At 51.7% G+C, this 23,606-nt stretch overlaps 1 protein-coding gene across 6 annotated transcripts in view; it reads left to right on the forward strand.

Annotated features, from left to right (window-relative positions):
* Nucleotides 1-23,606, forward strand: part of CUEDC1 (CUE domain containing 1) — a 78,127-nt gene that overhangs the window by 41,124 nt on the left and 13,397 nt on the right. For 4 of the 6 annotated variants that reach the window (XM_037809452.1, XM_037809454.1, XM_037809456.1 and 1 more), the window contains exons 2-3: nucleotides 16,730-17,379; nucleotides 21,125-21,252. In XM_037809452.1, the coding sequence (XP_037665380.1) occupies nucleotides 17,029-17,379; nucleotides 21,125-21,252 (479 nt within the window). In that variant the 5' untranslated portion in view covers nucleotides 16,730-17,028. The remainder of the gene's footprint in view (nucleotides 1-16,729; nucleotides 17,380-21,124; nucleotides 21,253-23,606) is intronic. The other 2 variants (XM_037809453.1, XM_037809458.1) reach the window with 1 other exon arrangement.

Below are 23,606 nucleotides of genomic sequence, written 5' to 3' on the forward strand. Positions count from 1 at the left end.
TCGGCCCTGCCCCCACACCCACACATTCAGTGCACCTGCATCTCTCCTGCCCCAGCATGGCTGGAGGTGGGGTCACTGCCAGGCTGACCCCATGTGCTCAGCCCCTCTGGTGCCTCAGTTTCCCTCATCCCATGCTAGCCACAGGTGCAGTGAGTGGTATAAAGTGTGGATTTTAGAATAGAATCCTGACCCTGCCACTTCCTAGCTTTGAAATCTTGGGCAAGTTATTTAACTCCTCTGTGCCTCAGTTTCCTCATCTGCAAAATAACAGTTCCTACCTTGTAGGATTGTTGCAAGGATTCCATGAGCTCATCTGGGTAAAGCTCCTAGCAGGTGCCAGGCTCAGCGCTCTGCTGCAGCATATATGCCTTGCCCAGGATCTGGCTGAATGGAAAGGGCTGATGGACTTCTCCCCAGTGTTGTAAACTGTGAAGTGCTGTGCACACATAAAGCATAATTGTCCTGGACCGTTGGCATGCTCAAAGTGAGAGGATGATCTATTTTAGAGTTCTTAAATGACTGGGGTCAGCAGCCCCTGGCTACAGTTCACAGATGTTGCCCAATGTGGAAGTTGGGTTTTCATTCTTGCCTTTCTTGTTTGTTCTTCCCCTTTAGTTATTTTGAGTGTGCACACATATGCAAAGATAGCCTGCATCTGCATTCAAGTGTTCATGTGCTGCGGGTCTGAGAACCCCATTAACCCTGCTGTCTAGGATTCATAGACCTTGAAAGAAGTGTCATTCATGTTTGCCACCAGCAAGCAATGCTTGAGCACTAGCTGAAAACATCATGATTTAAGGATGATCATCGAAGAGTCATTGTTAGCTCAGACCCAATGAGAAATGTCTAACTGCTTCTGGAAGGTCCCAGCAATGGCTTCCTCAGTTATCTGCCCTCCTTGCTTGATGGCTTCTGTAAGTCTGGATAACCTTGCAACCCCTTTCTTGGCTGGATCCATTCTGACTACACCCTCTAGGTGACCCAGTTATGCCCACTTATGGCCTGATGCCCTCCTTCTGGTTCTGTGATGAGCAGCAGGGAGCTCGCTGCCCCTCGCTGCCTGTGCTTCCCAGCCTGGCTGCTTGTGAGAGACAGGGCATGGGGGCAAGTTGGGGCTTGTAAGGTGGTTTGGCAATGCCTTTGTTAGAAGCCTGTTGACTCACCCAGGTGCACGGATGCAATGTTGCAGAATCCTGGTTGGCTCTGGGCAGGGGCTGGAATGAAGGAAATAGATGTTCAGGGGAGGGGAGAGGTGGAAGCATAACCCAAAAGCCATTTGTTTGCGGCCTGGAGCCAGAGGTAAGGCATTCTTACAGCTTTCCCTTAATCAGCCATACAGGATCTCTTTTTTAGTGCCTGCCTACAGTTTATGTTGGCCGCTACAGGGACCATAAACAGTCCATGAAACTTGATTTGGGTGTATGAGGTGAAGCATGTGGGTACTCATGGTAGCCACAGAGGATGTCAGAGGTGACAGGGGTCTCGGAAATCATTCAAGTCCTCTCCCCTTTTTTCAAATGGGAACCTAGAGACCCAGGAGGTAAAACGACTTGCCTAAGGTCACTTGGCTGGTTGGTGATGGGGCTAAAACCAGAATCCTGGGCTCCGAACTGCACCACCCAGTGAGATAGTGGTCCCCACACTTTTCTGTGCATTAGAATGATCTGAGAAGCTTGTTAAAATACAGAGATTACAGTTCCATCAAGGGATGGGAAATATGTGTTCTTAGCAAACACCTCAGGGGAGTCTGCTGAAGGTGGTCTCCACCAGCCTCTGAGATACACTGCTATAGTGCAAAGAGCGTTTGCTTCTTAGACTGATGGAAGGCACATTTGCCTTTCCCAAAGCCACGTGAGCAGGTTCGTAGCAGTGGGGAAACAGGCGGTGATGCAGGCAGCTCAGGAGATAAAGGGTTAAACCCAGGCTTTAAAACACTCAGCATGTAACTCTGGTGTGTAAGGAGACTTGACACGCACACTCTGCCTCTGCCCTGGGAGGCTGGGCAGTTTGAATGTGGCGCTGCCCTGGACAGCCTCTGGGTCATACATGACTCAGTTTTCCTGTCTGTAAAACGGCTATGATAATGGTAGAAGGTAGTAATCATCTACAACACTAGATTCCCATGAGGATTAGCCGACACGATGCCCAGAAAACATTTTGCGAGCACTCAATAAATTGCAGGTTCTCTGATTGTGTGTAATTGCCGAGGGAGGTGAGGACATGGCTGTGCTCCATGACTTTAATGGGCTTCTGCTGAGGATTTTATTTGAGAAAAGGGGTTAAGCTAAAGAAAGTGGACAGATCCTTCCAGCCCCAGGGTCTGTGATGCAGCCACCTCCTTCTGCAGAAGTCCCTCACTGCTTGTACCTGATGCCCCCTACTTCCACCCACCCATGTCCTTGCAACCCTGGAAGGCTTCAGTGATGGGAAGGGTCACACTGAACAGGGACTATTTCTCTCCGTTTTCTAGAGGCTGAGACACCCCCCCCGAAGGTAAAGGAGGCTGGCTAGGGGACCCCTAAGGGCTCCTGCCCTCTTCCCTTGGCTGTCAGATTTACCAGCCACATCCTTCCCTGCACTCCCTTCCAGGAGTGCTATACCGTGGACAGCCAGGAAGCCTGGGCCTTTGGTGTGCCGCTTCCTGGTTCTGTCCAGTCTTGCCGCAAGTCAGGTCAGCCCGACCTCATTGCTGCTGTAGCAGATGCTGTAAAAACCATTCCGGCACAGATGGCTCCAGGGGGCTGGGATTCATCAGCTTAGGGGAGGGCATGGCTTGGGGGTGGGCTGTGGGAAGGATGGGGCGGGGCTGTTGGTGTCCCTTAGTGTGTGTGTGTGTGTGTGTGTGTGTGTGTGTGTGTGTGTGTGTGTGTATAGGAAAGTGTAACTGTCATTTTAAAAACACAGCTTCACTGACGGCTTGATTTGCTGAGCCCTCTGTCTCGGGGCTCGCCCCTATGAAGCTTGTTGCTGCAAGGAGAGGCTAAACCTGCTTATAATTGTGCCCGAGAGTCTCTCCCTGAATGCCTCTTTGTTGCTCAGATGTGGCCCTCTCTCTCTGTAACTAAGCCACCTTGGCGGGTGATCTTGCTGCCCTCCCACCTACGTGGGACCTGACTCCCAGGGGTGTAAATCTCCCTGACAATGCAGGATATATGACTCCCGGGGATGAATCTGGACCCAGGATTGTGGGATTGAAAACATCTTCTTGACCGAAAGGGGGACGAAAATGAAACGAAATGGAGCTTCAGTGGCTGAGAGATTTCATTTGGAGTCGAGAGGTCACTCTGGTGGACATTCTTATGCACTATATAGACAACACTTTTTAGATTTTAATATATTGGAACAACTAGAAGTAAATACCTGAAACTACCAAACTCCAACCCAGTAGTCTTGAGTCTTGAAGACAATTGTATAACAATGTAGCTTACAAGAGGTGACAGTGTGATTGTGAAAACCTTGTGGATCACACTTCCTTTATCCGGTGTATGGATGGATGAGTAGAAAAATGGGGACAAAACCTAAAAGAAAAATAGGGTGGGATGGGGGGGTTAATTTGGGAGTTCTTTTTTTATTTTTACTTTTTATTCTTATTCTGATTCTTTCTGGTGTAAGGAAAATGTTCAAAAATAGATTGGGATGATGAATGCATGACTATAAGATGGTACTGTGAACGGTTGATGGTACACCATGGATGATTGTATGGTATGTGAATATATCTCAATAAAACTGAATTAAAAAACAAAAGAAAAACAGCTTCAGAGTCGGGTGAGTGGAATGGAGTGCCTGGGATGGGGTGAGAAGGTTGAGGAAAAATCCTAAAGATGGTGTCCGTGTCCTGTGGCTATGAGCATGTGGGGAGATGGGTGTGAAGGAGCTGATGTGTGGCAGGGAGTACAGGTGCACGAGCTGCGTGCTGGATCGTGCTGCTGTGTCTACACAGGAGAGAACACGGGCCCAGGAGCTGCGTGACCGAGGTTCAAACCCCAGCTCTGCGGCTACCGAGCTGCACAGCTTCTGGCGCATGCCTCTGCTCTCTCGGCCTCAGTGTCACCATCTGGAAGTGAGGACAGGAGGTTTCTTCCTGCCTTCCTAACCTTGGCTGACTCCAGAAGTGTGTGCTGGGTGTGTGGTCATGAGGAGTTAAGGCAGTGTGGATGAGTGAGGGCCTCTGGTGGGGAGGGGACACTTGGCGGCTGGCCTCTGGCTGTGGAAGGGGAGCCTTGTGGCTACACAAACAGCTTCCAGTGAGGGGGCCGGGAGGACGGAGCAGCCTATGGTGGGGGTGGTAGCTGGCCGGCGGTAAGTGGCTCTGCACAATCCCATTGGCTGCCTGGGCCGGGCTTTCCTCCCTCCGCGTGGACTTTCTGATGGTGTCCTGAAGAGGTGGCCCTCCCCACTGCAGCTGCTGCCCGCTCTTCTGAAGCCCATCTCTGGGCCAGCCCTCCACTCCCAGTGCTGCTTCCCAGCCCCGGGCCTGCAGTCCTCAGCTGCTAAAGGCAGCATTGCCGAGAAGGCCACGCTGCCCGTGCTCTTGCTGCCCAGAGCCCCTCTTGGAGAGGACAGGCTCCCATGGAGCCACTTCTTCTCCCCTGCTGGGCAAGGGATGCCTGGGGAACCCGGGCCTGGGGTCATACTCCAACCACTCTTCCTCCCCTAGGAAGCTCAGCTGAGGGGCTGCGTACAGGCAGGAAAGGGCAGAGGGGCTGTTTCCCAGCTGCCTGCTCTTCCTCCAGAGGCCCCAGAGCTTGACTCTCCCTGACTAGCCTGGAGGACCTGGGGTCCCACCCCTGAGGGGAGGCCTCTGTGCTGCACACTCTCCCCCAGAGGCCATGGCTGTACCCCAGAGCTGATTCGAGGCCATATTCCTGGGCCTGGTTCCCGGGCCAGTCTCCAGACTCAGCACCTGGGTGGCCACCACAGTCTCACTAACAGCTGCCCCCACTGGAGAGCACCTGCGTGGGGCACATCACAGTTCATCCCACAGGAAGCCATATAAGAACCTATAGATGTCCCTGCTTTGCAGATAAGGGGACTGGGGCTCAGAGACGTTTTGCTAGCCCAAGAAGCAGCAGGACCAGGATGTGAGCTGAGGTCTGCCCGATGCGCTAAACGCTGTGCTCTATGGCCTTTTACCTCCAGACCCAGCACCGATAAAAATGAACTTGTGGTTTCCTCTCCCCAGAGAGCTTCCTGGCCTGACCCCTGAGCCTGCTCTGTCCCAGCCGGCTCTCCACGCTGTGGTCTACCTCTGTCCCAGCCGTGGCATTGGCCCTGCTTTCTAGTCCTCTTGCCATCACCTGCTCACTGGGCCTTCCTCCCTCCCCTGCATCCCCACCTGGAGGCGAGCGGGCCCCTGACTGCTAGGAGCAGGTTCCCACTGAGGGTGGGACTGCAGAAAGCCTACCTGATGGTCACAGCAGCAAGGACGGACTTGGTATTCTTAGATTCTTTAAGATTGCAAAGGTTTTAAAGCCCTGCAGGCACTTCGGTTTGCTTCCCCCTAAGATTTCTTCCACCATCATTCAGTATATATATATTTAATTAGACAGTCTGGGGCCTGACTGTCTGGATTCAAATTCTGGCTCTGCCACTGACTGTGTGACCTTAGGCAAGTTATTTAACCTCTCTGAACCTTAGTTTCTTTATCTGTAAGATGGAGATAATAATTGTTTTACTGCCAGGTTTTCATGAGGTAATGCATGCCAAATTCTTAGAAAGAGCAGGGCACATAGTAAGCATTCATAAATATTTGCTATAATTACTATTAAAAAGTAATTCATGTCTGTGGTAGATAACATACATGTACAAAAAGAACAAAAATCACTGGCAATGCTATCACTTTGGTGTTCTTTATAGGTTATTTGCACATTTTATTTTTAGATTAACAAATGTACATGAATCAAATTTTAAAAGGTATATAAGCATTTACAGTTAAAAATTTCCCTGATCTGTTTCTTATGACCCAATTCTCCAACCCAGAGGAAACCAGTGTTTTTCTTGTGAATCCTTTCTGAGTGTGCTCTCCCTCTCTCCACCCACACACACCATAATGCACTGTGGTATAGTGACTGTACTCACTGTTCTGTACTTGCATTGTTCCCTTGCATTAGAAATGCCTCAGTTTTGTTTACTCTTGTATAGTATTCCATTATACATAGATAGGAGGATGACAGTATTCCACAATTTAACCAGACTCCTATTGATGGACATTTAAAGTGTTTCCAATCTTCTGCTGTTGCATCATTGCACAACACATATTATTGGGCACAAGTGCAAATATATCTGTAGGAGAAGTTCTTAGAAGTGGAATTCATTATCAGTGGGTGGGTGCAAAGTGTTAGTATTGGGGGGCAGGGTTGGCACTTCTGCTCCCAGGATCCCTCTCTGCCCATCAGAACACCCTCCCCAGTCCTGGGTCCCTGGGCCTGAATCTTCTGGGCTTGGTGCTGAATTGTTGGGCGTTGCCTGCCTGCCTGCCTGCCTGTCTCCTGTTGTCACTCAGCCTTCAGGGCTCAGCCCCAGACCATGCTGGCCCAGCCTGCCTGCCTGCACGAGAGACCCAGGAAGGGGCAGCTGGCCCGTCCTTCCGGAGGAGCTGGGCCTGGGCCAGCATGAGCTCATATCTGCAGCCAGCCTAGCCTCCCCGACGGGGGGAGGCTAGGCTGCCGGGGTTCCCCTTCTTCCTTTTCTCTTGATCCCAGGTACATGCACGCTCCTGCCAGCTGGGAGGGTCTCCCCAGGGCTGAGGTACCAGGGTAGGGTGGGGCACTGGGGAGTAGTGCCTCTTTCTTCCACTGAGGTGTGATCCCCTCCCAGGTGCCCGGGCTGAGTGTCTTGGCTGAGCTGGTGGCATTTGTTGTTGGAGAGAGGGATTATTTTGGAAATAGTCCCTAATCAGCTCAGGTAGAGGCAGAAAACAGTTAGTTGCTCAGGCAACTGGACCACTTTGGTGGGGTGGGGAAAAGGCCACTGTTCTGTTTTTCTCTTCTGGATGAGGTTTTACCTGCAGTCTCCTCTCCCTGACCTGAGCATCATCCCTGGTAATTCCTGAGGCTCCGAGGCATCCCCAGCCTCTCCAGGGGCGACTGTGTCCCTTTAGGATTCAGTTCAGCTCAGTTATTGAGTTCCTGCTATGTGCTGACCCAGTGCTGGGCTCCAGGGAGGATAGAGAGGTGGTGGCCTGATGGATTAAGAGCATGGAATCTGGAATCAGACCTCCTGAGTTCAAATTTCAGTTTAGCCACTTAACTGTATGACCTTGAACAAGTTACTTGACTCTTCTGTGCCTAGTTTTCTATCTATAAAATGGAAATAGCAGTTGTGGTATGGACCTCACAGGGACTAAAGAGTTAACACATGTAAGGCCCTTGGTGGAGCGCTTGGCACCCAAGGAAGTGGGCAATAAATGTTAGCTGTTATTGTCATTATTACTATTATTACTACTATTATACTAAGATGAACCAAAGAGATGACGTGTTACTCATGCCTGAAGAGTTTCATCCTGGATCTTTTCAACTGGAAGGCAGACTTGTCTTCCTGTTGAGCCTTATATGGCAGCCACTGCCTGACATTTGAGCTTCAGGAGCAGAGATGAATGACATTGTCCTCAGGACTGAGGCTCCGGGGCCTGTCCTTCTACGGAAGGGACCTTACGAACTCCCCATGGATACAGACCTGGCCACAAAAGTTGAGGCAGGAGAAAGGAAAATTGAGAGAGAAAATGACTTTCTTTTCTTCAGATTTGTAAATGATATATATTTTTGAGGAATGTCCTGGCCTTACCCAGATTGGACTAAATGATTTGGGGGGTTAGGGGAGGGTAACAAGGATTGTGCAGTGCACAGCCTGCACAGCTGCATGTGGCAGCCCTGGGAAGGCAGGCACGCCTCCAGCCCCTTACCCTCCCGGCAGCCCTGCCAGCTGGGCATGGAAGCCTTGTGTCTTGCATGTCTGGATGGTAGTGGGGCTTTTCATAGCCCTGCTTTTTCCTAGCAAGTGGCCTTAGGAGACCTTCAATCAAATCCTCATGGTTTATTGATGAAGAAGAGACGAGCGTCCCAGAGAATTAAGTGGCCAACTCAAGGTCACACAGCAGGGCGTGGCAGAGCTGAGTCTGCCTCCCCTCTACCCCCACATCAGGTCCAGCCTGGTCTTCTTTCCCAAATGGCTGTGCCTGAGAGTCCCCTCAGCCCTCCCCAGCTGTCCCAGGGGTGGGCATAGGTGTGGCTGCCCAGCGGCTCTATGGCCCCAGGAATGAGGCTGGCCTTTTCGCAGCCCCAGCAGCTGTGGCCATTTGGGCTGAGTTGATAATTTATGAGCCCAGTTTCCATTAAGCTGTTTCCGCGCCTTGGGCAGGAGCAGAAGGCTCAGCATTTAAAGGTCACCCGGCTTTTGAAGCTGCAGCGACATTAATAGCTTGGGAAGAAAACAAGCCTGTGCGGGGGCAGGAGGACAAGGCATCTCTGTCAGGGCTGACCCCTCCTCCCCGCTGGGTTCAAGCGTTCATACACACACACCCATACACACACACACACACACACACACACACACACAGCGACCTTGAGAGCCTCTCTCTCTGTCTATTGCTGTTCATCCCTCCTCTCCCCCTTTGGGGCCTCTTCAGCTCAGAAGCCAAGAAGCTTTGCAGACTTCGCTGCACTCCACCCACATGGCACTGAGGTGACAATTGAATGAAGATGCAGCTGCCGGGGCCAGCGGCCTCCCCATCAGCACTGCCATTACCCACTTGAGGTTTCCCAGGACTGAACCACGGTTACACAAGCCTCCCAGAGGTCATATGACCTCCTTCTGGCCCTGCTGGCTTCTGTAGCCTGGATTCCTGATGAGATAGAGTAAGCCTGGGCCTAGGCTCTCATACGGGAAACAGGAAACGAAAGGGCTGGCAAGCAGGTTTTGTCTTGCACGCCGGTTCTAATCGCTTGGTAGTGGCTTGCCCAGAGTAGCGTGTTGAAAAGGGTATTGAGGCTCCTGTGGGCTCAGTAGGACAATAAAACCTGGGTGGATTAGTGATGTCTGCCAAGGACAAGGAATAGAAAGTGTTGGCACGTGTGCCATGTATTTCCCACCTGAAAGATTTTGTAAGATAGTTTCCAACTCTGAAAGTCTTAGGTTCTGAGTCCCTCGGGGGTTGGTGGTTCTCCTCCCTTTTAGTCAGTCCCGGGGTGAGGGTGGGGCACATTCTTGGGGCCTGGAAGAGGAGCGGCTGTTTGCCCTTTCCCCGGGAGCCGGGAGCCGACAGGCCCGAGCCCCAGGACACCACAGGACACCACCTAGTGGCCTTGCACGGCGTTGGCTCTGGGCTGGGCCCAGGTCTTAGGCAAGAAGGGACAGTGTGTCCCTCGGCAGGCAAGGATCACAGCAATTGCAGATGGATCACAAGATGCGGGTCTGTCCCTGGGGGGGTTTCAGAGGAGGAAGCCAGGGGTGTGCAGGGACACAGCTGGCTTGGGCCACTTCTCCTCCAGAGGAGAGCACAGAACGAGGAGGAAGGTGAGAGGCATGAAAATACTGGCCACTGGGGACCCCTGGCTTCTCAGCCCCGCCCCCGTCTTGTTGCTCTGACCCCCACTTTTCAGGGTTGAGTCCAGGTCCTCCTGGGTTCAGAGTGCAAGGTTAAGGCACATCCTGGAGGGGAGTGAGCTACTGCTCCTAAAGCTAGCACTGGCTTGGAAGGGGAACTGGCCATCAGCCTCACCAGTCAGTGAGGGGCCCTTGGACCAGATGGTGGAAGCCTCATGAGACCTTAGCCACGTCACTGGACTGCCTTGGCCTCAGTCTCTCCATCTGTAAAGTGGGATAATAATACATACTCCTCTATACCTCATAGGTTAGTTGTGAGGAGAAGAGGTAGAAAGGCTTTGGAAACCAAGAAAACCTCCCCCACCCCGATGGAGTTGCAATTAGACATCTAAGTGGAGGCAGCAGGTAGGAAGTGCAAGTGTGGGGTTGAGGGGAGAGTTCACAGGGGAGGTCAGAGCTAGAGAGAAGTCTAGGAGCCCGTGTCAGTGTGCAGATGGTGTTTAAAGCCACAGGACTGGATAAGATTGCTCAGGGGTGAGTGTAGCCAGGGGAAAGGTCCAAGGCTTGTGCCTGTGGCCACACCAGCTTGTCTCATTGGGTGCATACCTTGTTCCAGGCACCCATGTAATCCTTTCAAGGAGGTATTATCCCTATTTTTACAAATGAGAAAACAGAGGTTCAGAGAAGTGAAAATTTTTCCCAAGTCATGCAGCCTCGCTTGGCTCAGTCAGAATGTGAAGCCAGGACTCTGGCTCCCGGGCTGTCACACCCCCCCATGTAGACCCTATTCTGGCCCTGATGGACAGGCCCCCCATAGGCAGGAGGCTGGCTGGGTTGACCTTGGACAAGGTCAGAGGATAACACTGGGGCAGCTTGCCCACCTCTCTGGGCCCAGCCAGGGGTGACTCAGTCCTTGGCTGTGGGTCATTGTGCTCCGAGTGGAGCTTGGCTGTGTGCCGTCCTCTGCCAGGCCCAGATCCTTCGCGGGGATGGGGTGGGTGCCGACAGACCACTGGGCCTGGCTCTCTGGGGACCCCAAGGGAGGACAAGGTATGGGGTTGGGGTTTCTGTTTCCCAATCCCCAAGTCACTCACAACTGTGAGTTCAGGAGAGCCTTGGAGTCAGCCTCCCAGGTATAACAGGCTCAGTGAGTTTGATTCAGTTCCTTTCTTGGAAGCCAGTTGGGGGTTATCTCCCTTTATTTCCCTGCCAGCACCCAGCAGCTAGGGTTCAGAGAAGTGGAATGGTTTCCCCAAGGTCACAGAGCCTGCTCTGGGGCAGAGCCAAGCAGACCTCCCCTGTGTCAGCTGGGTCCTGTTCCTCTGCTGAAATGTCAGCTGGTCTGTGCCCAGCGTTCCCAAGCCTGGGGCATACATGGCTGCATTTCTTGGGCTCCTTGGCTCTTAGCCCTGCAAACCTTACTTGGCATTTTTGGCTGTGTGACTTTGGGCAAGTTAACCACCTTCTCTGAACCTGTTTCAGCAGCTGTAAAATGGAGATAGTAGCACCTATTTCCTGGAGTTGGAATAAAGATGAAATGTGAAAGTACCTGGCACTGTGCCTGCCAAAAGCTTGGTAAACCCAGGTCGTCTGCCTGCCTTTTCATGTGTTTTTCAGCAGCTTTTCATTTGACAGTGCTGGTTACAAAAGGCAGCCTGGCACGATGACTCTGACCCTGAGGACAGTCCTCTTCCCCACTGCCAGCCGTGCTAGCCACACCTCAGCCCTGGCTCAGACTGTGCCCTTGAACTTAGTAAGGGGGGACTGTCCCCGGTGAAGTGTAGGCCCTCACAGCTCTGCCTGATGCTAATTATAGGCTGCCTGGCTTTGGGGAGTCCATGAGTCCTTGCAGAGTCCCATGGAAATCGTATTTCATAAATTGAATCCTGTTTCCCTGTGTTTCCCATTACCGTTTCTGAGCCACTTTCTTCTCATCCACAGAACCACCTGTGGATGGAAAAGTCTAGGCTTTGCCATTACTTGCTCTGTGTTTTTGGGCAACTCCCTCCTAGTCTTAGGCTTCACTGTCTTCATCTGTAATGTGGAGCAGGGTGCGGGGCTGGATTAGATTATTTCTGCCTTTTACATGTTGTGGCACATGCACAAGATGATATTTTTCAAGGCTCTGCACCTTGGGTAAAGAAGAAGCTGCTTGAGCTGCAGCATCTCCAGCTGTCCAGGCCAGTCAGACCTCCCCTGGGCTGCGAGGAGCAGCATCTCCTTCCAGAGGGCCACAGGAATTCCAGGGGTTAACATCCAGAAGCAGGGGAAGGGTCCCCTAGAATTCCCCCACCACCTTGGGGAGCAGCTCGGTCAGCTTACCAACTGCTCCTGGCATCTTCTCCAACATTGCATCTCACCAAGGGCCGGGCACTGTGCTGAGAACTGCCTTGGTTAATTCCCACGGAAGCCCCTTGGGGGTGGGGGTAGGGTTAGGTGGGGACATTAGGCCACAGAGAGGTTAGGAGACTCATATGAGGTCACACACCTGGGAAGTGGCAGAATTCCAGGCCGGGTTGGAACCACTGCACACTCAGGGTAAACGGGCGAGCACCAGAATGCCTCTCAGGGCTTCCCAATGCTCAGAGTGGCACAGAGCCAGAGGGACCAGCCCACAGGGCTGTTAATGGGGAAAATGTGGGGCCCACGATCTTCCTTCTTCCTCCCCCAGGGGTGGGCCAGGAAATGGCTGTCTTTCTCCAAGGGGCTGCCCTGGTGGAGTGAGAGCTGGGTCCCTGCATCTGTCTCTCTCTCTCTCTCTTAAAGCTTATTTTGAGATAATTTCAAGCTTACAGGGAAGCTGCAAAATAATACAGAAGCAGTACATAGAACTCCAACATACCCCCACCTAGATATCCAGATTTACCATTAGCATTTTGCCACATTTGTTCTTTCCTTCCCTCCCTCCCTCCTTCCTTCCTTCACTATCTATCTTTCTAGCTATCTGTCAAGTATCTGTCATCTATTTTCTAAATCTTTGCAAGTGGTCGCATATATCTTGCTCCACTAACACTTAACACTTCCGTGTTTATTTCCTGAGAACAAGGACACTCACTTATATAATCAACTGAAGTACAGCCATCAAGTTCAAGAAAGTTAACATTGATATAAAGCATACAGTGTATATTCAAATTTTTTGACTTGTCCCAATAATGTCCTTTTGGCATTTTCTCCTCCATTATTAGCTCAGTCTTGGATCATGTATTGCATGTAATTGTCACTGTTTCTTTAGTCTCACTTAAAAAAAATTGTGGAAACAGATCTACAACACAACTTCCCATTTCAACCATCCCAGGCATACAGCTCAGTGGCATTAATCACACTCACAATGTGGTGCTGCCATCACCACCGTCCATTACCAAAACTTTTGTTTCACCGCAAACAGAGACCCTGCACCCTTTATGCATTAACTCCCCATTTCCCCACCCCACCCCCAGCCTCTGGTAACCTGTGCTCTACTTTCTGTTTCTATGACTTTCCTCAGTGTCTCTTACTAAATTACTGGAGGGGCAGGGAGATGGTGGCTTTGGTCTGGAGGGCTTTGGACAAGGCACAATCCTGTGCAATCACCAGGGCCAGCAGAGAGCAGCCCAGGGCACTGGCGTCTGGGGGCTCCTCCCGGGGTCTGTGTCAGAGGCCTCAGGGCAGGTCCTCAGATCCCAGATCGGAGGCAGCTGGCTGGGTTGAGCCCCTCCTTAGAGGGAGTTTTGGCAGAACCAGAATAACGCGTCAGGGTTGGTGGGAGGTGTGTGCGTCGGGGGACAGCTGGGGTGTCTGAAGCCGGCTGAAGCTGTGTCATACTTGGCTACCTGCCTGTCTTCATTCTCGTAAAGGAAATTCTGGAACTGATCACTTGAGATCGCCCATCTGTGACTCTTTGTGGAATGGCTTTGGCCTGTCTGGGCGGTGACTTGCTAATCTGGGAAAAGATGGGGCAGAGGGATTTGGATAATAAATCATGCTTTGCCTGAACAACAGAATACTATTCAACCATTAAAAATGATGAAGTAGATCTATATGTTCTGACAGGGCAAGATGGACACAATATATTATTAAGTGGAAGAAAACAAGTTGCATAGTAGAATTTACAGTTTGAGCACATTTCAGAAAAAAGTATTCATATATATGGTAGTATAAGCACAGAAAAAAATCTAGACATATATATGGGTGTCATCTATTTAACCCGAGTGCTAATGGCTTTTCTCTGGAGGGAGGGTGGGCAGGGGTTGTATAGTTTTGTGACTTCAGTGTCTGGACTCTGGACCAGGCCCTGGTCCTGGTTTCACATTCTCAAACACGGTCCACTTCTCGGGCTATGCAGACACCCACCAGGCCCCAGAACAGGCGCCCTTGACAGTTCCCACATCCCTGTAAAGAGCTTAGACTCTCAACGCAGTGGCACAAGGAAACTCCACAAGGAAACTGAGGGGACGGACCTGCCTAAAATGACAGAGGGGATCAGTGGCAGTGACCCCCGGGTGAGGGGACCCCCCCACCCCCACTGCACCTTCTGCACTCCCGGGCTGCTCTGGTCTTGTCTTTTTCACCCTCTCAGTCATTTGACTTTTATGATAATGATAAGCAAGGTCACAATTTGCTCACACAAACATTTCAATGTCAGCTGTTAGGATTATGGCCCCAAGCCCTAGAAAACTGGAAACAGGTCTGCACTTGTTTCCTCAAACTTAAGAATATCCTTTGATCAAACAATCCCTTAAAATAAAGCTGCCACTTTTCTACAATTAACAAAATTATTGTAAATCTTGGAACAAGCAGGAAAAAGGCAGAACGTGATGTTTTAAAACACAGTCAACTCTCAGGTGCCTTCACAAACAGAAACACGACCTTGGCGGGCATTTACGTGCTGGGCTCGGAAGGGCTGGGTGGTTTTCTGCCACAGAGTTTGGCCCCTTATCACACTCGATGCCCCGTTATGACCTCGTGCATTCCACAGGCACACTGTGCTGGCAGTACTGGGGGCTGGGGACCTGCTGGCTGGGGAGGGGGGGGGACTGGATTTGGTTGGGATAAGGCATGGTTCCTCAAGACAGCTTCCAGAAGAGTGTGGTCCAGAAAAAACTTCTAGGGTATGGTTTTTTTTTTAAATTTATTTGTTCATTTATTATTATTATTATTTTAAAAATTCACTTGTAATGAGATACAGTCACATACCCTACAATCATCCACAGTGTACAATCAACTGTTTACAGTACAATCATATCGTTGTGCATTCATCACTACAATCAATTTTTGAACATTTTCCTTACTCCAAAAAAATAAGAATAAAAGTAAAAGTAAAAAACAACACCCAAAGCATTCCATCTCCCCATCCCACCCTATTTTTCATTTAATTTTTGTCCCCATTTTTCTACTCATCTGTCCATACACTGGATAAAGGGAGTGTGAGCCCCAAGTTTTCACAATCACACAGTCACACCGTATAAGCTACATAGCTAGATAATCATCTTTAAGAATCAAGGCTACTGGGTTGCAGTTTGACAGTTTCTGGTATTTCCTTCTAGCTATTCCAATACACTAAAAACTACAAAGAAATATCTATATAGCACATATGAATGCCCTTCAGAGTGACCTCTCCACTCCATTTGAAATCTCTCAGCCGCTGAAACTTTATTTTGTTTTATTTCTCTTCTCCCTTTTGGTTAAGAACAATTCCACTATGCCAGGTCCAGGCCCATTCCCGGGGGTCATGTCCCATCTAGGGGGGAGGGCAGTGAGGTCACCTGCCAAGGGTGCTCAGAGGAAGAGAGAGGGGCTACATCTGAGCAACAAAGAGGTTCTCTGGGGGAGACTCTTAGGCACAATTCTAAGTAGGCTTAGCCTCTCCTTTGCAGTAACAAGCTTCACAAGGGCAAGCCGCAAGACAGAGGGTAGTCCCCAATGTTTGTGAGAATATCAGTAATAAGCCAGGTGGGGAGGTTCAACATTTCTACATTTTTCCCCAGTTCCTCAGGGGAGCCTGCAGATACATTTTTATTGTCTGCCCAGATTACTTTGGGATGTGTCAGGATTTCACACTAACCTGTACAAATCTACCAGATCTCACTTCCTATTCAAAGTTCCATCCAATTATGGTGTTTGAATAAAATGACCATACAAGTTTAATTATTTAGTGTGTTACAGAAAATATAGATCCTGTGCCAAACAAATATGTCTTCCCTTGGTCTCACACAGAAGTTGAAGTTTTAAAACACAGTCAATATTGTCCTTTACCTTTTGACCTGATTTGCCTTAGTCCTAACTAGATCTGCTTCATTCATATCTCTAATTGAAGTCTGATCTCTTTTTCAGCTTTTTTAACAGTTGCTGTATGAGGCAATACTGACATTCACAGCTGCTGAGCTCCAGCTTGAGTTTCAGGTGTCACGCAGATACCCAAAGTTAGGATACGTTTTTTAACATGTAAGGACCTCAGTGTTCCATAAAAACAAATTGCACCTCTGATATCGCTGAAACATGTCAGCATGACTTTAGGGTGAAGCACGGAGAACCCAGGGATTGACAACATTGTCACTTCTCTCCACTCCCTGCTATTGGGCTGGTGTTTCTCTGGGGCATGGACTGGGTTCCCCAAGAGTGGGAACTGGGCTGCCCCTATCAGCCCACAGCTCTCCAAGGATGGAAACCATGTTTCTTCCCTCAGACTGACAGCTCCTGGGGAAACTGGGGAATCCTGTTTCTCTGCACCCCCTACTCCGACTCAGTGGAACCCTGCACTAGTGCAGGAGGTGGATGCTCTGACCATGGCGCTGTGATGTTGGGGTGGTAATGTGGGGAGAGGAGGAAAGCAGGGACTGGAGGGTGTAGGGGGTGACTAGAGGGGCAGAACATTGCCCTGTACAGAGCCCCTCCTGCCCCTGTGTAGTGGTCTGGCTTCAAATCCCTGGTTCCTCCACTTAGAATCTATTTCCCATCTGCAAAATGGGGATACTGGCACCTACCTCATAGTGTTGTCATGTTAGCCCCACATCAAGCACTTAGGATGGCATCTGGCTGACAGTAAGCCCTTGCTAACTGTGTTAGCAGTTTGGGAGAAAGCAGAAAGAAGCCCTTCTCCCTGGGTGTGGTAGGAGTCGCCCCTCCCTGCCCTAATTTCTTGACAATTCTTGGCTACCACCCTGAGCTCATCTTTGTTTTCCTCTGCCCTTGACTCTGTCTCTCCCGGTTCTAGGTGGGATCCGCGGTGGAGGCGGCCCCAGGATGCCCCGGGGGTGTGGATGACCAGCCGTCCAGCCCCCACCACGGCCCAGGCCCGGATGCCGCGCCCCGCGAGGACCGCTCCCCGAGGGCCGCCTGTGGACCCGCGCCCGTAGTCCCCTGACCCGGACACCCTGCCCGGCCGCCCAGGGGCCGGAGCAGGTGCACGAGCGAGCTTCCCGGGCCAGCGGAGCGAGGGGCGGACAGTGGAGGGACCCGAGGGAGGGGACTTCGGTGCCAGCTGGAAACATTTTCCCCAAGCGGCTCCGCAAGATGACCAGCCTGTTCCGCCGGAGCAGCAGCGGCAGCGGCGGGGGCGGCGGCGGCGGGGCGCGGGGCGGCGGGGGCAGCGCGGCGGCCGCGGCGGCGCAGGAGCTCAACAACAGCCGGCCCGCCCGCCAGGTGCGCCGCCTGGAGTTCAACCAGGCCATGGACGACTTCAAGACCATGTTCCCCAGCATGGATTACGACATCATCGAGTGCGTGCTGCGCGCCAACAGCGGCGCTGTGGACGCCACCATCGACCAGCTGCTGCAGATGAACCTGGAGGGCGGCGGCGGCAGCGTCTACGAAGACAGCTCCGACTCCGAGGACAGCATTCCCCCGGAGGTAGGGGCGCCGCAGGTAGTTCGCCGTGCGCTCCAACAACCAACCGTTTGCGTCTCTTGTAGGACCTGGGTTGGTCCTCTCCCTGGGTTCCAACTAGCAAGCAGCCTATTCCTCTTTTTCCCACGCCAGTCAGTGGCTTATTTTATTGCCAGAAATTATGCATTCATTCAACAAACGCTGAACACGCACTCCGTGGTGTGCCAGGCACGTAGATGAGTCAGGGGTGGTCAGAATCCCAGTTTGTTAAAATGGCAGATGCCTGGGCCCCACCCCAACATACTGAATTCCAGTTCCAGACCTGGAATCCCTCGGACCGCAGAGCAGCGAAGGTGGGAGTGCCAGAAACCCAGAGAGCTGTGCTCCCCTCTCTCCAGGGACGTGGCCGGGGGAGAAAGGGCCACCCCATTGCATCAGTGCCCACCTCCCAGGTGTGGCTGGCCCTGACCAGCCTCACCCAAGAGTTAGGTGCCTGTCTGTCCCCCCAGGGTCCTGCAGTGCTTGGTGCAGAAAGGGCGAGCCACACGGAGTAGTGCAGTGAGAGGGTCCATGCCTGCAAAGGCACCTGGGACATGCAGTCCTGGCAAGATGGACGGGATTTAGCTCGGCCCTTTATTGAGTCCCAGCCCATCCTAAGTGCATTAGTTGTAGTATCTCATCTAATTCTCACAAACGTTGTGAGGTGATGTTGTTGTTGTCCTCATTTACAGTGAGAAACTCTAGACCCAGATATGGCCTCAGATTCCTTCTTAACACAACCTTGCAGGCAACCCCCTTCATCAATTAGAGTCACACTGCAGGGCGAAATCTGGTTGCTCTCCTTCCCTTAGTGGGTGCTGCCTGGGACTTCTCTCTCTCCATGTGGAGGTGAAGCTGTGTGGGCAGTGACATCTGGCTCATCCCTGTGTCACCTGCAGCAGCTTGGACAGTCCTGGTATATAGCAGGCACTCAGGGAAAGTTTGTTGAATGAATAAATGCCCCTCTGTCTTTGCACAGCTTTCTACCATCTCTTATCCTGGGAACTACCATCTTTATCCTGGCACTCCTTTGTCCTGCCAGGATTAGCCCAGTGGAGGAAGGGGTGAGTATGTGAGTGTGTGTGTGTGTTTGCAGATACATCCTTCAAGTGTGAGCTGAGAAGGTACAACTCTGCAACCTCTGACCCTTTCTACAGTCTCCGTTTGTTCTGACTGTCTGGCAGGTGGGATCACAGTTCCTCATTTGTCCGTGGTGCCCACAGCTCTGTGAACCTCCCCGAGGGCTCACCACCCCCTGGTGAAGCACCAGCCATGCGTGCGCTTCTGTTTTCCTGAGTCCTGCTTTCTGGATTGAGCCCCTTCTTAGTGCTCCTCCCCTGTCTGGGCTTTCCTTGGTTTCTCCAGCCCTCCTCCTTGGGAGCCCTGCCTGGGCCCATCAGCAGGCGATTCCTGAACCAGCGGAAAGTGCTTCGGAAAATTTATGAGCAGCAGCTGGAATGTCAATAACTGCTGACTGGAAAAAGCCCCCTCTCTGAGGGCTGATGGATGGTGGGCTGGCCCAAGGGGTATCCTCGCCACGGAGAAAGATCTCCTGCCAGACAAATGGCCCAGACCCTGCCCCACCCCCACCCCAGCACCTGGCAGGCATCCATTACCCAGACTTGCGCCAGGAAGCCTCAAAGCTGAAAACTTCAGCACCCTTGGAGTCAGCACAACCGCATTATGGCTGGTGGGGGTTGGGTGGGGGAGAGGCAGGGGGAGGCCAGAAACGTGGCTGGGGTTCCTCTCTCTGGAAACTCAGGCTCAGACTTGCTGGAGCATGCCTGGCCCACTGCCTGCCTTCTTGGTGTTTCCCCATTCTGGCCCAGGAGCCTCGGCCGGCCGAGTGTCTGGTTCCCGCAACCCCAGGAGGCTGCGGTGAGGACCGGGGGTGGCTGAGAGGGGAGAGGGTCTCCTGATGCAGATGTGGAGGCCTGATCTCCCTGAGTCCCGGAAGCCCCCAGCAGCAGCTTAATAAGTCCTGCTGAGCTCTTCTCCCCTCCTCGCCCATTTCTCTCAGACCATCCTCAGTGGGCAAGGCCAGGCCGCCCACCAAGGGAGGAGAGGCCTCAGAGCAGAGGGGTCTGGGCAGTGGGGCATGTGGGCTGGGGGTGCAGCAGCAAGTTCTCCTTGGGCACCAGCTACTTGCTGAGCCACCGTCCTGTCCAGGCACTCTGCTGGGCACTGGAGATTCACCGCTGAACCAGAGCTGCGCTTACTGTGATCTCTATGTTTAGTTTTCCTCTTTGGAAATTTGGGGTAAGCAGAGCAGTGGCCTGCAAAGCAGCTACATTCTTCTTTTCCTGCAAAAGCATCTGTTTAAATACTTTCTGCCTCAAAGGAAAGAACGTTAGTGCATTCCAGGGCAGGAGGCCTCCTTGGGCTGGGCTGGCTGTGTGTGCACAGAGCACTGTGGTGTTTGTGTGTGCATACATGTGTGCTCATCTGCCTGCCAAAGAGCACTGCAGTGTTTGTGTGTGTGAACACGTGTATGCTCACCTGCCCACGCACCAGCGTGTCCCTGTGAGGTTCCATGTGCCTGGTCATGGCTGGACACGGGGCAGAGGTGTGCCAGTGCAGCCCAGTCCAGCCCAGGCTTGCAGAGGCAGCTTTAGTAGTGACTTCTGCAAACTCATTTGGGATTAAAACATGGGACCTGGTGACTCTAGGCCAATTTGCAGCCTCTGAGCCTTGCTCTTCCTGGGGGTTCCTTTGAGGGCCCAGCCGTGTTGTCTGGTCTCGGAGGAGAAGGAACAGAGCTGTGGGGCTCAGGTGTGGGCTGGTTGCGATGTGTGTGATGTGAGGTCTCCTGGTTGATGGCTGCCTCCTGGCCTAGACTCCTCTGGGGAAGGGTCCGGATCAGCCCATGTAGCAGAAACATCTGTCGTTACCTTGGCCCCACATGGGTTCCTGGGTGAAGCAACACATCCAAGAGGGAGAGCAGGCCTTCTGGACCCTCCCCTTGCCACGCTCCACCCAGAGAACCCAGCCTGGGTGTGCAGGCATTGTGCCTGCAGGGGGGCCTGGGGAGTGAGGGGCTGTGGTCCAAGTCAAAGACCCAGCTCTAAAAACGGGGTTTGGCTTTTGCCATTCCACTCTGTTGGCCACTCATTAAAAATGAGTTTAATGATCCATAACCTACCTTGCCAGGTTGTTTGAGGCTATAGTGAAATAATAGATGAGGACATACTTGGAGAGGTAGTATGAATGTGGTTTTTTTTTTTTTTAAGTAAGTAAAGTTGTTTATTGAATAACACACATATAGAAGAGTACACGGATTACAGGTGTGCAGCTCAGTGGATTTTTCACAGCGAACACACCCACGTTACTAGCACTCAGATGAAGAAACAACATTCCAAAACCTGGTATCTCCCTCGCCCTCTTCCCTTCCTCATCCACTGCCACACAGGTCACCACTGCTCTGACTTCTGGTCACCTGTATTCCTTTTCCATATTTCTGCACCTTACAGATGGATAATGCTGCTACCAACATGTACTTTCGTGTCTGTTAAGTATGTTGGAATTGCAAGGTCAGAGGTATCCATGTGTGTAACTTTAGCTGATAGGGCCAAACAGTCTAAAGTGATGGTGGTGATCAAATTACACTCCCACCAGCAATGGGAGTTCCCCTTATTTGGTAAGAGTTCCCTTTTCTTGGTCAGGGTTTGCCCACACTCGGTATTGTCTGAATGTTACTTAAGTTCAAGGAAGGATTATTAGTATTTCTTTCTTGTCTCTGATTTAGATCTTGGAAAGGACTTTGGAACCTGATAGCTCCGACGAAGAGCCCCCTCCAGTGTATTCCCCGCCAGCCTACCACATGCACATGTTTGACAGGCCTCACCCTCTGGCTCCCCCTACTCCACCTCCCAGGTGAGAACACATCTCGTCTCAGAGCACAGCTCAGTAGGAGAGGGGTTGAGTACAAAATATGGGACACTTGGCTGGACCACTCGGTATATGATTCCACCAAGAATAGGCTTCTGTAGCAAGAGAGTTTTCAGCTAGACACCAGGGAGGACTTCCAAAATGTAAGGGTGGCAAAAGCAAACGTTTACTAAATTCCTACTCTAGGCTAGGTGCTATACTGAACACTCTACAGGGAACGGGGTTAAATAAGGCTCAGCCTCTACTTTCTGGAAGCTTATAGTCACATGGGATACCAGAGTGGGAATGACAAACACATGAAACATGTATTGACTGTCCCTTCCTAAGTGCAGATGTTACTAATTGAGCACTGTGCCCTTCCTTGCTGAGTTAAGAATGGGCTTCAGAATCCTTCTCAACATTGCACTCTCAGGCAGTCATCAGCAGTCGATGGAATGGATATCTATTTGCCATCCCAGGGCTGGGATGTTGTGGCAGTTTTTAAGTAATAAGGAAAAGTCTCTTTTTCTTGGATGACTTGATAACTTGAGGCAATAGAATAGACTAGCAAGACCCTGGAGACTTCTCTCAAGTCAAAGACTCCGTAATTTTGAAAGTCTGAAATGAAGCTGGCAGAGCCCATGGGTCTCTGAGGTGCTTGTTTTTCTGGGCTCAATGTTTGTGATGGGGCTGTGGGGAGCCCAGGGGTTGCCTCTTTGTTCTAGTTCCTTAGAATGACTTGGGCCTGGGGTGGTGAGGGGTCGGAGGTTGATGGGACAGGAGACTGGACCCAGCGGACCTTCTCCTCTAAGGGGGTCTGGGGAGCTCCGGAGCAGTGGTGGTGACCACTCTGCTATCATATAGGCGTAGATAATAATAACAGCTACCATTGACCAAGCACCCTTCCAACACCAGAATCTGACAAGGTTCTTTACCTACACCATTGCATTTAAATCTTCTAACAACTTGTGAGGTAGGCACTGTTGTCATCATCCCCTTTTTAGAGATGATGAAACAGCCTCAGGGAGGGTTCAGAACTCTCCCAAAGCTACACAGCTGGGATTTGAAGTCAGGTCAGTCTGACTCCAAAGTTAATGCTGTTTACTGCTGTGTCCTTTTGCCTCTGTAATGAGAAAAAGCTCTGTGATTGAAGCTTGGGGAACTAAAAGAGTCCTAGAAAATTATGGGGTAAGGGTGGAGGTTGGAGACATGTTTAAGTTAGGGACAGGAGCAGAGCTGGGGTCCTTTATCACAGCAGTACCAGGAGATGGCAGGCTGTATGGGGGTGGGAGATTTGGAGTTAAGTGGGTGGGTTTGGGTGAGACCTTGGCAGGGTCTGCAGCATGGGGCAGGCCCTGGAGCCTGGGGCTAAATGATTTTCCTTTGACTTGATTTTTTAATACCTCAAGATGCTTTTTTGAAGGGTTCAGTTCCTATTAGACAGGGTGGTCCTTCCTGTTTTTTTCAGAAGGTTAAACTGATGCTGTAAGAGAGAGAATCCCAGTGTGGGTGTGGGTGTCCTGGCCACATCCTCCTTCCTCTTCTCTGTCTAGCGTGGTGCTCAGCCTGCCATGGGTGGGTTAGGTCCAGGGCCTGGGAGGCCAGAGGCAGCCAGACCCAGTGACGGGAGCCCTGGTGCAGGGCAGGCTGACCTCAGACTGGACCAGGGCTCAGGAGGCCTCATTCTGACCCTGTGGACTTCAGACAAGTTACTGCCCTTCCCTGGGCCTCAGGGCCCGGCCCAGAAAATGATAGGTGGGCGGGGGAGGGGGCATGGTGCAGGGAAGGGAGCAAGGGAGCATGAATTGTGCAGTCAGCCAGATGTGAGCTGCTTTCCCTGCCCCCTTTCTTCAACTGTCTGACTTCTGATTCTCCAGATGTCACTGCTGAGTGACCTTTGGCTCCTTACTTAACCTCTCTGGGCTTAGTTTGCTGCATCTGTGAAATGGGAATACTAATCCAGCCTCAGTACTGTTATGAGGATTGGATGAAATGTGGTGTGTGGAGCATTTAGCACAGTGCCAGGTATGCACCAAACCTGCAATCAGTGGTTTCCTGCCCCTTTCCGCCCCAGCTGCGCTGGCTGGTCTTTGAGTTCAACTCTGACACACTGAACACAGAGGCCAGGGTCCAGGAGAGGCAGGACCGGTCCCTGAGCATGTTCCCCTCTGCCCCAGAGGGCCCTGCTAGGCCCAGCTCTACCCTTAGGCCATCTCCCAGGCCTTATTCAGTCTCTCCATCGAGGACATTTATTTCCAGCATCTACTGAGTCACCTGCATGGTGCGGTTGCTGAGCTAGCTGTGTAGTGCCGAGATGAATACTGTACCGCCTTATCCCCCAAGGAGTTCAGTCTGGGGGA

The sequence above is a fragment of the Choloepus didactylus genome, chromosome 18 (genome assembly GCF_015220235.1).
Source record: "Choloepus didactylus isolate mChoDid1 chromosome 18, mChoDid1.pri, whole genome shotgun sequence".
Lineage (NCBI taxonomy): Eukaryota > Metazoa > Chordata > Mammalia > Pilosa > Megalonychidae > Choloepus > Choloepus didactylus.